We start from the raw sequence: 16,628 nt of genomic DNA, 5'->3' as shown, positions 1-16,628 counted from the left end.
AGGGTTAGGTTCACGAGGAGCATGACTGGGCGCCTGTCCACCTCTGGCACCACTGAGGACCAGTCTGACATCATCATTGTGACATCCCTTGTTTCAAGGGAGATATTCTGTGCTAGGAAAGCCTCTAACCAGGCAACAGATGCTCCAGCCCTTGTCTCGGAATTCTGGGGATTTCGAGCCAATGTTTCTTCTACTAACTTCCTGCAGGTCACTAAGCCTTGCACATTTGATATCCTTTCCCTTTACTGAGGATCTAGTTTTGTTTTGGTTTTGGTTTTGGTTTTTAAGTATGTTCCACAACTAGCACGGAGCCCAGTGTGGGATTTGAACTCATGGACCCTGAGATCAAAACATGAGCTGATATCAACAGTTGGACGATTAACCGAATGAGCCACCCAGATGCCCATGGACTTGGTTCCTTTAGCACCAGCTCTGACACCCTTCTGTTGCTGCATTATGAATTTTTATTGCCGATTTTCTAGTTCCCAACGCATGTGACAAGCTATGTAGGTGGCATCTGACAATGACAGAGAAACTGTAGCATTCCTTAGCTGATATAGTAAAATATGAGACTTCAAAAAAATATACATTACCTGCTTAGGCTGAGCTCCCTTTGAGAGAATGTCAAGTAAGTCTGCAGAAGAGATGAAATAGAACCGCGGGAAAGCCACACGCTTGGTCTCCAGGTACTCAGCTAGAGCTTTTTCACAGAGAGAAAGCCTATGGGAATGGAAACGCTTCTTAAGCCTCTCTTTCACATTCAGTTGTTAAAACACCAACAAAACTAAAACCAGCTCCTCTTGTCTGTCCACTCACCATAATAAGCTCACTGTCTAACACGTAGCCTCACTCCTCTTTGATCATCATCTTGCTTGTGACTAATCTACAAATATTGTCAAGTAGGAGACAGGTGCACACATACACCACACCATGGGCTGAGGCTAAACAGAGGTTAGAATTAGGTTGATATCACTCCCTTTTTTTTTTTAAGATTTATTTTGAGAGAGAGTGAGCAGGAAAGCATAGGAGGAGGGGCAGAGGAAGAGAGAGAATCTCAAGCAGACTCTCAGCAGAGCACAGAGCCGTATGTGGGGCTCGATCTCCCAAACCTGATACCACAAACTGAAGGGAAGTCAAGAGCCAGATGCCTAACCAACTGAGCCACCCAGGTGCCCCACTCGTCACTTTTCTTAATAACATTCTTACTCAGCAAGGTCAACTAGGTTCGGCATCACTCCTCCTGAACACTAAGTGCATTATTTAAGATGTCTTTGGTTCAAGGTCTTCCTTTACCCACTGAATGCCTACAAAACACACATGGCTTCAGCCCTCTCTGGTATTCAGAGGCATCCTAGGACTCATTTCTGCTTTATTGTTCTTGGCAGAGATGATCCAGAGGTAGAACCCCCAAGCCCCCAAGATCACTAAGAAATAATTAACTTCTGGGGCTCCTGGCTGGCTCAGTCTGAAGAGCGTGTGAATTCTGATCTCAGGGCCATGAGTTCAAGCCCTGCACTGGGTATAAAGATAACTTAAATAAACTTCTAATAGAAAGAAAGAAAGAAAGAAAGAAAGAAAGAAAGAATTAACTTCTATAGAAATACCCTTTAAAACTTATGGGTAGCTTTATATCTAGAGAGCCTACAGATTATGAAATAATTTTTTTTTAAAGATTTTATTTATTTATCTGACAGAGAGAAATCACAAGTAGGCAGATAGGCAGGCAGAGAGAGAGGAGGAAGCAGGCTCCCTGCTGAGCAGAGAGCCCGACGCGGGGCTCGATCCCAGGACCGTGAGATCATGACCTGAGCCGAAGGCAGCAGCTTAACCCACTGAGCCACCCAGGCGCCCCATGAAATAATTTTGCTTATGTAATATTTTTTATCTAGAGCTCTTTTCTACCTTGCAATAAAAAGTGATCAGAACTCCGCATAAACCTCTTCTTTCAGTAGCTGACTGCCTCTTTTTAATCAAAAGCCAGAATATCCTAACCACCATTAGCTGTGTAGACTTCTGTGTTAGAAATTACAAATGGCCCTTAAGGATTTCCTAAGTACTAACAGGCTTTCTAAGGGTAATTTCTAGTATAAACTATATACAAAATAAACAATTCGAAATCACTAAGTGCAAACCAAGTTCTTGGAATAGAGTAGATGCTTAATAAATATTTGTAGTATACTTCAATAAAAAGTAATGAACCAATCATATCAGTTCTTTTGATAATATTCCAGTTTTACTACTATGGTAGTCCTTTCGGCCAAGAGGAATGTATTTGGTTTACATTATATACACACCATCTATTATGTCCAAGGCAACTAGATAGCTCTAAGCAAAACTGTAAAGTAATTTAATACAGGTCTACCTATAATAACACGATGTTAGATGCTGTAAGATACTTGAAAGCAATCTCATAAAATTACGACAAATTGATCACTTTATAGTTTTATTCTTACCTGTACTGTAAATCTTTAAGTTTTTCATAGAGATTAGGTCTGCATGTTGCTTCTAGAACATTCTTTATTTTAGCTGTCTTCAACATTAACTCCTGTATGAAAGTATAAGATGGAATCATTGGTATTAGAAATTACTTTTCTCAATTTTTCATCCTTTGGGACATTTAAAAATGAAGAACAAGCTCTAAGAAAGTATGGTTAAAGAGACTTCTAACACTAGGCCTAGTCACTTCTCCTTTTAAGCTTTTAAATGAAGATCCAAAACAAAGTATAATCACACAGTTTTTATCAAAATAAATTCGATGGGAATTCCCACCATTCTGGGTCCAAACGAACAAAAAGAGAAAGGAGAGAGAGAACCCAGAATCGTAAACAGGACATTGACATATGAAAAGGGGATGAATGCTGAACGGTCTATTTTTTCTTCCTTTAAAGTTAAAATAGTATTCCTCTGGGTGTTCTTCTTTAGAAAAGAAAAAAAATTAGTTATTCCTCATTTCTATATGAAAAAGTATAGCCATTATTCTTTGCTGAAAGGATTTCAAATCATTCATCATGATCACACGTGCATCTCTGGGTGTTTTCTTTGGCCCTTATAAAATCAACAAACAAGTAACTAATAGTTTTGTTACTGGCATCCCCTCCGCAGTATTTACTTCATGAAGATTAATGTTATCGCACCTTACTGTAGGGCTTAAGGGAAGTATTGGGCCTGCTGCTGCTTTTTGTGTGGTCAGAAACTAAAAATGGTTCTTACATTTTTAATTGGTAGGAAAAAGTTAAAAACAGCTTAATATTCTCTCTCACATGAAAATTCTAAGAAATCAAGTTTCAGTGTTGATAAAGTTTTATTGGCGCATAGCCACACCCATTTGTTTACATAGTGTCTGTTTTCATTCACACTACAATGGCAGCACTAAGTAGTTGTGACAGAAACCATATACAACTGCAAAGCCTAGAACACTTACTATCTAAGCTTTCACAAGAGCGAGCTTCCTGCTCCACCTTCCTAAAATGCAACCATGTATTTTTATAAATATGATACCCCAAATCATGGTTCTTTACAAGATTTTCAGATGGTTTGGAAAACTGCTAGGATACAAAACAGTATCTTCTATGAACCTTAAATTCAGCATCTACTTCATCGAATCTTCTAGCATCTTTCACGAGCTGGATTCGAATATCTTCTGAACAAACAAAGATGCTTTCCAGGTGAGACCAAGTTCGCTGGACTTCCATCCAAGTGAAGATGACCAAGTCTGCTATGTTTAATTTATTTTGCCAGCTTAACACTTGCTCAATAAAATACTCCACATACTTGCTCTGAAGTAGACTCTGCAACTGAACCTAAGAGAAAGACAAAGAACTTGAAGTACTAGGTCAGTTGGTAGACTGCAAGTACCATGAGGGAAGGACCATACCCATTCTGTTGACTCCTGGATTCCTATGATCTACCGTGCAATACCTGGAACAGGCATTCAGTATTGGCTACAGAGATCAACTGAGGGCATTAAATACTCATACTGACATGTTTAAAAAAAAAAAAAAGATAAATACAAGCAACTGCATTTCCTGCATTTCCTGTGTCTTCTATAAGAAGACCCTGTATCTCTTTACAGGCAGAAAAAAACCCTGTGCTTCAGGGTATAGCTTTAAGAATTAAATTTTTTTCCTTTTCCTTCTCTCATTCTCTCCTTGGGGCCCCTGCCTATTAACCATTGCAAGGTTATAAATACCTTTTCCCAGTACTGAAAATATAAAAGCAACTTCTCCGCAGCTTCCTAAGCCCTTGGCTTCCATTTTCCTTCCCTCTCTGTCAACTACCAAGCATGGACGCCAAGCAGTCTGGTGAACACTTATCTGACGTTGAAATCTCAGAAAGCCACTGAGTAGAAGGGACGCTTTTCATTCTCTTTCACCTCTAACTACTTAGTACATTTGACTCTTCTCCCCCAGAATTGATTTTATTAAGCTATTATCGACATGTTACATGAAGTTTAAAGTGTACCATGTGATACTGAATACATATATATATTGTAAAATGGTAACCACAATAGGTTCCTTAACACCTCCATTCCTCATGGAATAACTTTTGGGGGTGTGGTAATAAGATCTAGTCTCCTAATAATTTTCCAGTAGACAATACAGTAGTGTTAACTGTAGTCACCACATTATACTTTTGATCCCCAGGACTTACTCATCTTATCCCTGGAAATGCATGCCCTTTGACCAACATCTCCACATTTCCTCACTCCCCAACCCCTGACAACCACTGCTGTCCCCAGTGCCCCAAACACCCGACTCTGATTGTCATTCTTTACTAACTTACCAGCCCAACTCACAATGCTCTCCTTGAATCTCTTACCCTCCCCAACACAAAACCTCTCTATCACTTCTTAGATCCCTTGGAGCCCTACCATCTGTCTCCCCGCTCAAGTCCAAGTTCCTTGAGAATAAGTGCTCGTACCTTTTGATCCCAAATGGTACCATGTCCAGAGTCTGGGACAAGTAGATACCCAATGAATGAATAAATACTGAGTACTGGAACTTGGAAAAAGCCTAAAATTGCCACTTAAAAGAAAAAAATCTATAATCAAAACACCCATCTTACTTGGTTGTGCTCCAGAGTCTCAAAAAGTTGTTCATCGGATTTTAGTAATGGAATGCCAGTCCGATAGTGAATTTCATAAGAGAACTCCATGGAAGTCCAGGTCTGACTGATTTCAGTAACAGCCTAGACATAAATAGCATTAAGTTATGTGCACAGAAGTTTAATTTGTGATGAACATCTAGGCTATCAACTGAAATTTAAAAAAAAACCTTCTTGAATTCTTAAAAATAAAAAAAAAAAAACCATTATCCAATATTATTGGCCTCATTATTTTCCTGTAAATAATTCATGGTGATGAGGTTCAGAGAATGAATTTCAACTCACAAAAACAAGCATCACTCTATTATCAAACTTCTGCTGGATCTGAGTTTTACATCCTTCACTGACACAGAATGCCAGAGAAGAAAGGGACTCCAAAACTCATCTAAAGGGTTAACAGAGATCATGTACGCATCAGCCCGCAGGAGCCTGGTTGCGCTTGGAGACGTGATGTGAACTGGGGTGAGTCAGTTACCACACTGCACCCCAGTTTCCTCATCTGTAAGACAGGGCCGAGAGTATTACCAACCTCAGAATCAAATGAAATCATATAAAGCACTCAGAGCGGTGCTTGCAACAAACTAAATGACAGGTCGTGTTCTCTGCTATCACCAGCACCCACCACCCTCAGCACCTGCTATCACCACCGACTGGGACCACCCTCCTGTTTAGGAGGATTCAGTTTCCCCGCCAGAGTCTGTCTTTCTGTCTGTCTGTCTGTCTGTCTCTCTCTCTCTCTCTCTCTCTCTCTCTCACACACACACACACACACACACACATGCAGCAGAGAAGAAAACAGGCCTCAGGTGTCCACACACCCATGGCATGGGGACTTTTGAGTCTCAGGAGCTATTGCACAGAACTAATTCAGTGTAACTGGGAAAGGCCCCAAGACACCACCTTTTCTGTCCCCAGCTCCTTCACGGCTTGGTCCACGATGCTTCGGACGGCATCTTCCACTTGGTGTAACCGCAATGCTAACAAATCTGCCAAAGTTGTGGCTTCGTTGATAGAAAATCTGACCTAATTAGGAAGAGAAAAGGGCAGAATTTACATTAAACGTGTAGTAATGGTTCTTGTGCCTGATGGCCAGAAGGCTGAATCACAGCTAAATATATCCAAGTCAGGTGCTGAGCAACCTCTGGTTCTAGAAGGTGGGGACAATTAAAGACATCGTTTTTTACCTCAGAGTTACTGAGGCATCACCCACCAGAAGCTAAGGCTTAGGCCATGTTCATACTCACCTACTTTGTCTCATATCCTTCCCTTGTCAGCTCATTTCTTACCTCTTTGCTCACAAAACCCATTTTTAAAGAGAATCACAGTGTTCATTTATTTTAATTTGGTTGAAATCCCAGGAATCAGGGAGTAGCTCATTTGTCTTTTCTTCCTCAAGTACTCTATTCACTGGACATAATTCCCAGTTGCTTCCGTGATTTAACTTAGTTTTCTCACTAATTTAATCTGAGTTTCTTGGCAAAAAATATACCCTTACTCATAGCATCATTATTCATATTTACCATGTGACAAAATAATTCACATTTATTTCCTCATCATCTTGTTGACCGTTGCCCCTCACCGCCCCCACAACCCCAGTATTTGCTGAGAAGCTCTCTACTCTTCCTAAGTGCTCAAATCCAACCACAACCCTCACCCCTGAGGAGCCGACTCTGCCTTAGTGGTTACAGGAAAGCCCTTTCCTGTCCCGCAGCTGCTAATACCCAGTCCCTGCTTCTTGGTGGCTGCAGCCCCTCTGGCTCTCCCCAGCCTGTGACTACTCTTGTTTGTGGCCATGCTGTGCTCTATACAAGGCTTTCACATCATCTCACTTGATGCTTACGAGATTCCTCTGATGTATGAGGGCACACAGCATCCTCTCACTGTAGTAATAAAAAACAAAACGCAAAGTAGGGAGAGGTTAAGAGTGTTTTTGAGGTTACAGAGTCTGTAAAAGACCAAAGGAGGGTGTCTTGGCTCAGGCTGCTCTAAGAGAATGCCATCCATGGGGTGGTTTAAACAATGAACATTTATTTACTTGCTCACTGTTCAAGAGGCTGGAAGTCCAGCACCAGGGTGCCAGCGTGGACAGGTTCCTGGGGAAGGTTCTCTTGGTTTATCGAAATCTGTCTTCTTCCTGTAGCCTCACATGGCTGAGGGTAGAAATTTCCAGTCTTTCCATCTGGTTCTAATGGCACTAATCCCATTCATGAGAGCTCTACCCTCCTGAGCTAATTATCTCCCCAAAGCCCCACCTCCAAATGCCATCACTTTAGAGACTTGGGCTTCAGTGTATGAACTGGGGTGGGGAGTGGGCTGGGATGGGTTGGGGGATGACATTTAGTCCACAGTGGGGGATGAAGGAGGATCTTTGCATGATCAGTCTGTTGGTTCTATCTTGAGGAGCTTGACCTCCCCCATTTGACTTAAAGTCTTTTCACAAATCCCACATCATCCTAGATGAATAATGTAAACCAAGGAATAACACTTCACAGTCACAAAAATACTCAATTAAAAAGACCCAGAAAACTGACCCCAGTGGCCTTCATCAGCTGGTTCCAATGCCTCTCTCTGAGTGCAGGGCTCTGTAACTCCATGACCACTCTCAGGGAGGCCGCCAATTCCTTCACCGTGCTTTCCAGGCCAGCATAAGCATCCCACACACGGACTTTCTTGTCTAATGACCAGATTTCCTAAAGTCAAAAAAAAAAAAAAATTCCCAGATATATTAGTACATTTCATAATTTGTTTTCCAGGAAAGAATAAATCTACCTTTCCCTAGATTATGAAAGAGTAGAAGAATTTAAGCCCATTGGTTAAAGGCTAAGGCCAGAGAAATAGAAAAGGATCCACTCATCTGTCTATCACAAGTCCTCTGCATACAATGTCACTTGGAGACACTGGTTTCTTACTCATAAGCTTTCACCGGTGTCCCATGAGGAAACCTCATGAGTTGAGGCAAACATGTTCTGAGAAAAAAGCAAAGGGCCCTGCCAGTTTTTAGCTGTCTTTCACTTCTGTGCATTTTGGCTTTATCCGAAGAGGTTCCACCCTCTTTAGAGGGCATGTGACTAGACATCAAAGCACTATATTCAAATCAGCTCTGTTCTGTATATGTTGAGCCCCTTTGGGATAGCAGAATAGTCAACAAGAACAAAGATCACGGTATTCCATATATATTCCCAAGCGGCATGCTTCAATTATTGACCCAAATCCCAGAATCGAAAGCTGTATTTGAATATAAAATGAGGTTTGCCAAGGAAAGAACTCAAAAGTTTTCATATTCCTAACCTCTTAGCCCCAGTACTTTAAATCTTAACATCCACCATTCTATAGCCAGAGGAAGTTCAACATTATAGCTGCTACTCATGAATCCATTTGCCCTAATATGCTTTCATCCACTCATTCACAAAAAGGCAGGCTTGATTAGAAATGCAACTGGCTCAGGGTTTTAAAAAAAAAAAAAAAAAAAGTACTGTCGCCTATCATCCTGTTTGAAGTAAATAAGGACACGCAGCCCAACATCCCAGATCCTCGGTTAGGCAGGATGGAAGGAGGTGGGGCTGAGAAAGAGAAATGGTTGTAATCGACAGTTATGGAACTTGCCTTGGCAAACCTTCTGAGTTCTACATCCATCTGTTCCACATTAATCTGTCTCCACTGGGTTTTAGTCCAATTATCAATGCTTCTCTGAAAACGCACAAGCAGATAAAAGTGTCAACAACATTTGGTGAAAGCAAGTCTCCACAGCAAAATATATAAACTGATGATACACAGTGATTCCATCATCCAGTGAAAAGTCAATTATTTAAATATTAACTGCACTTGTCAAAACTTCCCTATCAGCAAAACAAAAAAGTTGTCAGGATATGTCAAACTTAAGGTGAAAACATTATGATATATTAATTTCCAGCAGCAGTGACAAATTCCATTTACATACTATTATTATCATTTAATCCTGAGTACTCTGAATTGATAAGTGGATTACCATTAAATACCAGGTTTTGAAATTCTTCATGTAACATGAAATCAGCTTCCATAAGACAGTGTTCATCCATTATTGACAAAATGCTCGTTAACTTCTTGACCATATTCTATGTCCCTGAACACATTTCTATATGGCTTTCGACTAACTTCAAAGCAAATTATGTATAATACGTGTTGCAATATACCTGGTTCCCCAGAACTCACTTTTACACTTAAGTTTGGGACTTAATTAACAACATGCAAATTAACTTCAGTCAGGTCTGTTCCATACGCATGTAGGTATGAGTGTATACATGAATTTGCACGCACAAGTCACCATATACATGTAGTATATAGTTACGTGTTATTTTCATTTATACCTTACATAATCCCTGAAAAGAATCTGAAGCAGTCAACTCTTTATACAGTTTCATTCAGATCCAAAAAGAAAACAAATGATAATTCGGAGAAGAATCTTCTCATAGGGATAGACAAATTCTATTTGGGGGGGGGGAGGGGACTATAATGCCCACAGATTTCACAGTATAAAGCCCCCAAAGACTGAGATAGATACTAAAACTTGCCTATTTATACAAAAGAACTATTTAAAAAAAAAAGGCAGTGTCTTACTGTAATGTAAGTAATGACGTCCCAGAGACCCTTGAGCAATTTTATTTCTTTGCGACACTGCTTCATCTGTTTGTACTCAGGAAGAGACACTTCAAAAAGGTGGGTCGATTCTTGCATCTGTAACATTTCTTCTTCCAATGCCTCAAGCTCTTGATTTGCCTAAGGAGAAAACACACAGACACACATACCTCAACACCCTTCATGCTCAGTGAATGGCCAGAGAGAGAGAAGCCACACAGTTCTGTGAACCTCTGGCTAGGTCCACATTTGCAACCTCTACTTTAAAATGAAAATTAAAAGAAGCTGGCAGTGTAATTATTGGTAAACTGTAGGGTTTTTTTTTTTTCTTAAATTTTATTTTTTATAAACATATATTTTTATCCCCAGGGGTACAGGTCTGCGAATCGCCAGGTTTACACACTTCACAGCACTCACCATAGCACATACCCTCCCCAATATCCATAACCCCACCCCCCCTCTCCCAACCCCCCTCCCCCCATCAACCCTCAGTTTGTTTTGTGAGAATAAGAGTCACTTATGGTTTGTCTCCCTCCTAATCTCATCTTGTTTCATTTATTCTTTTCCTACCCCCTCGACCCCCCATGTTGCATCTCCTCTCCCTCATATCAGGGAGATCATATGATAGTTGTCTTTCTCTGATTGACTTATTTCGCTAAGCACGATACCCTCTAGTTCCATCCATGTCGTCGCAAATGGCAAGATTTCATTTCTTTTGATGGCTGCATAGTATTCCATTGTGTATATATACCACATCTTCTTTATCCATTCGTCTGTTGATGGACATCTAGGTTCTTTCCATAGTTTGGCTATTGTAGACATTGCTGCTATAAACATTCGGATGCACGTGCCCCTTCGGATCACTACGTTTGTATCTTTAGGGTAAATACCCAGCAGTGCAATTGCTGGGTCATAGGGTAGTTCTATTTTCAACATTTTGAGGAACCTCCATGCTGTTTTCCAGAGTGGTTGCACCAGCTTGCATTCCCACCAACTGTGTAGGAGGGTTCTCCTTTCTCCGCATCCTCGCCAGCATCTGCATTTCCTGACTTGTTAATTTTAGCCATTCTGACTGGTGTGAGGTGATATCTCATGGTGGTTCTGATTTGTATTTCCCTGATGCCGAGTGATATGGAGCACTTTTTCATGTGTCTGTTGGCCATCTGGATGTCGTCTTTGCAGAAATGTCTGTTCATGTCCTCTGCCCATTTCTTGATTGGATTATTTGTTCTTTGGGTGTTGAGTTTGCGAAGTTCTTTATAGATTTTGGACACTAGCCCTTTATCTGATATGTCATTTGCAAATATCTTCTCCCATTCTGTCAGTTGTCTTTTGGTTTTGTTAACTGTTTCCTTTGCTGTGCAAAAGCTTTCGATCTTGATAAAATCCCAATAGTTCATTTTTGCCCTTGCTTCCCTGGCCTTTGGTGATGTTCCTAGGAAGATGTTGCTGCAGCTGAGGTTGAAGAGGTTGCTGCGGCTGAGGTTGAAGAGGTTGCTGCCTGTGTTCTCCTCAAGGATTTTGATGGATTCCTTTCTCACATTGAGATCCTTCATCCATTTTGAGTCTATTTTCATGTGTGGTGTAAGGAAATGATCCAATTTCATTTTTCTGCATGTGGCTGTCCAATTTTCCCAACACCATTTATTGAAGAGGCTGTCTTTGTTCCATTGGACTTTGTCGAAGATGAGCTGACCATAGAGTTGAGGGTCTATTTCTGGGCTCTCTATTCTGTTCCATTGATCTATGTGTCTGTTTTTGTGCCAGTACCATGCTGTCTTGATGATGTCAGCTTTGTAAGAGAGCTTGAAGTCCGGAATTGTGATGCCACCAACTTTGGCTTACTTTTTCAATATTCCTTTGGCTATTCGAGGTCTTTTCTGGTTCCATATAAATTTTAGGATTATTTGTTCCATTTCTTTGAAAAAAATGGATGGTACTTTGATAGGAATTGCATTAAATGTGTAGATTGCTTTAGGTAGCATAGACATTTTCACAATATTTATTCTTCCAATCCAGGAGCATGGAACATTTTTCCATTTCTTTGTGTCTTCCTCAATTTCTTTCATGAGTACTTTAGAGTTTTCTGTGTATAGATTCTTAGTCTCTTTGGTTAGGTTTATTCCCAGGTATCTTATAGTTTTGGGTGCAATTGTAAATGGGATTGACTCCTTAATTTCTCTTTCTTCTGTCTTGTTGTTGGTGTAGAGAAATGCAACTGATTTCTGTGCATTGATTTTATATCCTGACACTTTACTGAATTCCTGTACAAGTTCTAGCAGTTTTGGAGTGGAGTCTTTTGGGTTTTCCACATATAGTATCATATCATCTGCGAAGAGTGATAGTTTGACTTCTTCTTTGTCGATTTGGATGCCTTTAATTTCCTTTTGTTGTCTGATTGCTGAGGCTAGGACTTCTAGTACTATGTTGAATAGCAGTGGTGATAACGGATATCCCTGCCGTGTTCCTGACCTTAGCGGAAAAGCTTTCAGTTTTTCTCCATTGAGAATGATATTTGCGGTGGGTTTTTCATAGATGGCTTTGATAATATTGAGGTATGTGCCGTCTATCCCTACACTTTGAAGAGTTTTGATCAGGAAGGGATGCTGTACTTTGTCAAATGCTTTTTCAGCATCTATGGAGAGTATCATATGGTTCTTGTTCTTTCTCTTATTAATGTGTTGTATCACATTGATTGATTTGCGGATGTTGAACCAACCTTGCAGCCCTGGAATAAATCCCACTTGGTCATGGTGAATAATCCTTTTAATGTACTGTTGGATCCTATTGGCTAGTATTTTGGCGAGAATTTTTGCATCTGTATTCATCAAGGATATTGGTCTGTAGTTCTCTTTTTTGATGGGATCCTTGTCTTGTTTGGGTATCAAGGTGATGCTGGCCTCATAAAATGAGTTTGGAAGTTTTCCTTCTATTTCTATTTTTTGGAACAGTTTCGGGAGAATAGGAATTAGTTCTTCTTTAAATGTTTGGTAGAATTCCCCCGGGAAGCCATCTGGCCCTGGGCTTTTGTTTGTTTGGAGATTTTTGATGACTGTTTCAATCTCCTTACTGGTTATAGGTCTGTTCAGGCTTTCCATTTCTTCCTGGTTCAGTTGTGGTAGTTTGTCTCTAGGAATGCATCCATTTCTTCCAGATTGTCAAATTTGTTGGCATAGAGTTCCTCATAGTATGTTCTTATAATTGTCTGTATTTCTTTGGTGTTCGTTGTGATCTCTCCTCTTTCATTCATGATTTTATTTATTTGGGTCCTCTCTCTTTTCTTTTTGATAAGTCTGGCCAGGGGTTTATCAATCTTATTAATTCTTTCAAAGAACCAGCTCCTAGTTTCGTTGATTTGTTCTATTGTTTTTTTTTTTGGTTTCTATTTCATTGATTTCTGCTCTGATCTTTATGATTTCTCTTCTCCTGCTGGGTTTAGGGTTTCTTTCTTGTTCTTTCTCCAGCTCCTTTAGGTGTAGGGTTAGGTTGTGTACCTGAGACCTTTCTTGTTTCTTGAGAAAGGCTTGTACTGCTATATATTTTCCTCTCAGGACTGCCTTTGTTGTGTCCCACAGATTCTGAACCGTTGTGTTTTCATTATCATTTGTTTCCATAATTTTTTTCAATTCTTCTTTGATTTCCTGGTTGACCCATTCATTCTTTAGAAGGATGCTGTTTAGTCTCCATGTATTTGGGTTCTTTCCAAATTTCCTCTTGTTATTGAGTTCTAGCTTCAGAGCATTGTGGTCTGAAAATATGCAGGGAATGATCCCAATCTTTTGATACCGGTTGAGACTTGATTTAGGACCAAGAATGTGATCTATTCTGGAGAATGTTCCATGTGCACTAGAGAAGAATGTGTATTCTGTTGCTTTGGGATGAAATGTTCTGAATAGATCTGTGATGTCCATCTGGTCCAGTGTGTCATTTAAGGCCTTTATTTCCTTTTTGATCTTTTGCTTGGATGATCTGTCCATTTCAGTGAGGGGAGTGTTAAAATCCCCTACTATTATTGTATTCTTGTCGATGTGTTTCTTTGATTTTGTTATTAATTGGTTTATATAGTTGGCTGCTCCCACGTTAGGGGCATAGATATTTAAAATTGTTACATCTTCTTGTTGGACAGTTCCTTTGAGTATGGTATCGTGTCCTTCCTCATCTCTTATTATAGTCTTTGGCTTAAAATCTAATTGATCTGATATAAGGATTGCCACTCCTGCTTTCTTCTGATGTCCATTAGCATGGTAAATTCTTTTCCACCCCCTCACGTTAAACCTGGAGGGGTCTTCGGGTTTAAGATGAGTTTCTTGTAGGCAACATATAGATGGGTTTTGTTTTTTTTATCCATTCTGATACCCTGTGTCTTTTGATTGGGGCATTCAGCCCATTAACATTCAGGGTAAGTATTAAGAGATATGAATTTAGTGCCATTGTATTGCCTGTAAGGTGACTGTTATTGTATATTGTCTCTGTTTCTTTCTGATCTACTACTTTGAGGGTTTCTCTTTGCTTAGAGGACCCCTTTCAATATTTCCTGTAGAGCTGGTTTGGTGTTTGCAAATTCTTTCAGTTTTTGTTTGTCCTGGAAGCTTTTAATCTCTCCTCCTATTTTCAATGATAGCCTAGCTGGATATAGTATTCTTGGCTGAATGTTTTTCTCATTTAGTACTCTGAATATATCAAGCCAGCTCTTTCTGGCCTGCCAGGTCTCTGTGGATAAGTCTGCTGCCAATCTAATATTTTTACCATTGTACGTTACAGACTTCTTTTCCCAGGCTGCTTTCAGGATCCTTTCTTTGTCACTAAGACTTGTAAATTTTACTATTAGGTGACGGGGTGTGGACCTATTCTTATTGATTTTGAGGGGGGTTCTCTGCACCTCCTGGATTTTGATGCTTGTTCCCTTTGCCATATTGGGGAAATTCTCTCCAATAATTCTCTCCAACATACCTTCTGCTCCCCTCTCTGTTTTTTCTTCTTCTGGAATCCCAATTATTCTAATGTTGTTTCGTCTTATGGTGTCACTTATCTCTCGAATTCTCCCCTCGTGGTCCAGTAGCTGTTTGTCCCTCTTTTGCTCAGCTTCTTTATTCTCTGTCACTTGGTCTTCTATATCACTAATTCTTTCTTCTGCCTCATTTATCCTAGCAGTGAGAGCCTCCATTTTTGATTGCACCTCATTAATAGCTCTTTTGATTTCAACTTGGTTAGATTTTAGTTCTTTTATTTCTCCAGAAAGGGCTTTTATATCTCCCGAGAGGGTTGCTTTAATATCTTCCATGCCTTTTTCAAGCCCGGCTAGAACCTTGAGAATCGTCATTCTGAACTCTAGGTCTGACATATTACCAATGTCTGTATTGATTAGGTCCCTAGCCTTTGGTACTGCTTCTTGTTCTTTTTTTTGTTGTGAATTTTTCCGCCTTGTCATTTTGTCCAGATAAGAGTATATGAAGGAGTAAGTAAAATACTAAAAGGGTGGCAACAACCCCAGGAAAATATGCTTTAGCCAAATCAGAAGAGATCCCAAATCATGAGGGGGGAGAAAGGGGATAAAAAGGGGCTCAGAAAGAAAAAAAAAAAAAGAAACTATTAAAAAAAGAAAGCCGATAAAGAAAAAATATAAAAGGGAAAAATATATATATATATATTAGATAAACTATTTAAAAAACGTTAAAAAAGAAAACGGTAAAAGTTAAAAAAATTTAGCAGAAGAAGAGAAAAAAATTGAAAAAGAAAAAAAAATTAAATTAACTGCAAGGCTAAAGAATCATGGGGAGAAAGCCATGAGTTCCATGCTTTGCTTTCTTCTCCTCTGGAATTCTGCCGCTCTCCTTGGTATTGAAACTGCACTCCTTGGTAGGTGAACTTGGTCTTGGCTGGGTTTCTCGTTGATCTTCTGGGGGAGGGGTCTGTTGTAGTTAATCTCAAGTGTCTTTGCCCCAGGCGGAGTTGCACCGCCCTTACCCGGCCAGGCTGAGTAATCCGCTTGGGTTTGCTGGGTTTGCTTTCGGGAGCTTTTGTTTCCTGAGCGCTTTCCGTAGAGTTCTTTCAGATAGTGGTTGATTTTCTGTTTCTAGAGTTGCTGTTCTTCTTCTCTTCAATCTCCCGTTGGATTTGTAGGTGTTTGCAATCTTTAGATAAGCTATTTAGCTGATCTCCCGCTACCTGAAGTAGTCTCAGCCTGCTACTTCTCCGCCATCTTGACTCCTCCCCGGTAAACTGTAGGGTTTTGATGAGGAAACTCACGGCTACTCAGAAAGTGAGAGGAGACTAGTCAGCAACCCAATCATGTCAGCAATCATGCCCCCACGCCAACTTCAGCAAAATTTGCTTGGGTAACAGACGTCTGTTACAACCGTCTTCCCAATTCTCATTGTACAGCTGGAGACTCGGCTCTAGAGCTTCCATTGAAGAAGCAACCACTTCTTTAAAAAAGTTTCAGATCTAAAAATATCCTTGAGATCATCAACAGCACAAACTGTACTGAAGAGAATTCATGAAATAAAACCCTGGAGCTAAAGACAACAGATGAGGAGAAGCTTCACTGTATGACGATCTTTCCCACAACTGGTCTACCATCCCAGCGATGGAGGATAGTCTGTTGTGCCAAATATAAGTGGAGTCTTTTTTTCTTTCTCGATAAGCCAACTCTTAATTTTAGTTTTCATGAACATAGCAGTGTATTCACACGGTCCACGTTAGAGGAGGATGGAGGAGGCTGTGGGATAGAAGCAGCTCGTTCTCTCTCCAGTTCTTCTGGGCGCCACTTCTCTAACTCTCGATTCTGTGCACAGACTACTCCTTCTTCATTTATCAACTTGAGCCACTACATTAGGTTACCGGCTTTGCCAAAAAAAATAAACAAAAGACTTGACTTCATTTTTCCACTTTGTATTTTCTCCCATCCTCCTTTC

The 16,628-nt window shown here is 40.2% G+C and overlaps 1 protein-coding gene across 1 annotated transcript in view; it reads right to left on the bottom strand.

Annotated features, from left to right (window-relative positions):
- The window catches only part of DNAH11 (dynein axonemal heavy chain 11), a 328,215-nt gene that overhangs the window by 235,513 nt on the left and 76,074 nt on the right, over positions 1-16,628 (bottom strand). The window contains exons 21-28 of the mRNA XM_047694987.1: positions 9,697-9,855; positions 8,707-8,790; positions 7,635-7,793; positions 6,004-6,126; positions 5,065-5,187; positions 3,576-3,800; positions 2,454-2,545; positions 594-720 (exon numbers count right to left, since the gene is read on the bottom strand). Coding sequence (XP_047550943.1) covers positions 594-720; positions 2,454-2,545; positions 3,576-3,800; positions 5,065-5,187; positions 6,004-6,126; positions 7,635-7,793; positions 8,707-8,790; positions 9,697-9,855 — 1,092 coding nt within the window. The remainder of the gene's footprint in view (positions 1-593; positions 721-2,453; positions 2,546-3,575; positions 3,801-5,064; positions 5,188-6,003; positions 6,127-7,634; positions 7,794-8,706; positions 8,791-9,696; positions 9,856-16,628) is intronic.

The sequence above is a fragment of the Lutra lutra genome, chromosome 11 (genome assembly GCF_902655055.1).
Source record: "Lutra lutra chromosome 11, mLutLut1.2, whole genome shotgun sequence".
NCBI lineage: Eukaryota > Metazoa > Chordata > Mammalia > Carnivora > Mustelidae > Lutra > Lutra lutra.
Note: the sequence above shows the minus strand (reverse complement) of the source record. Positions and strands in the feature narration are given on the sequence as shown.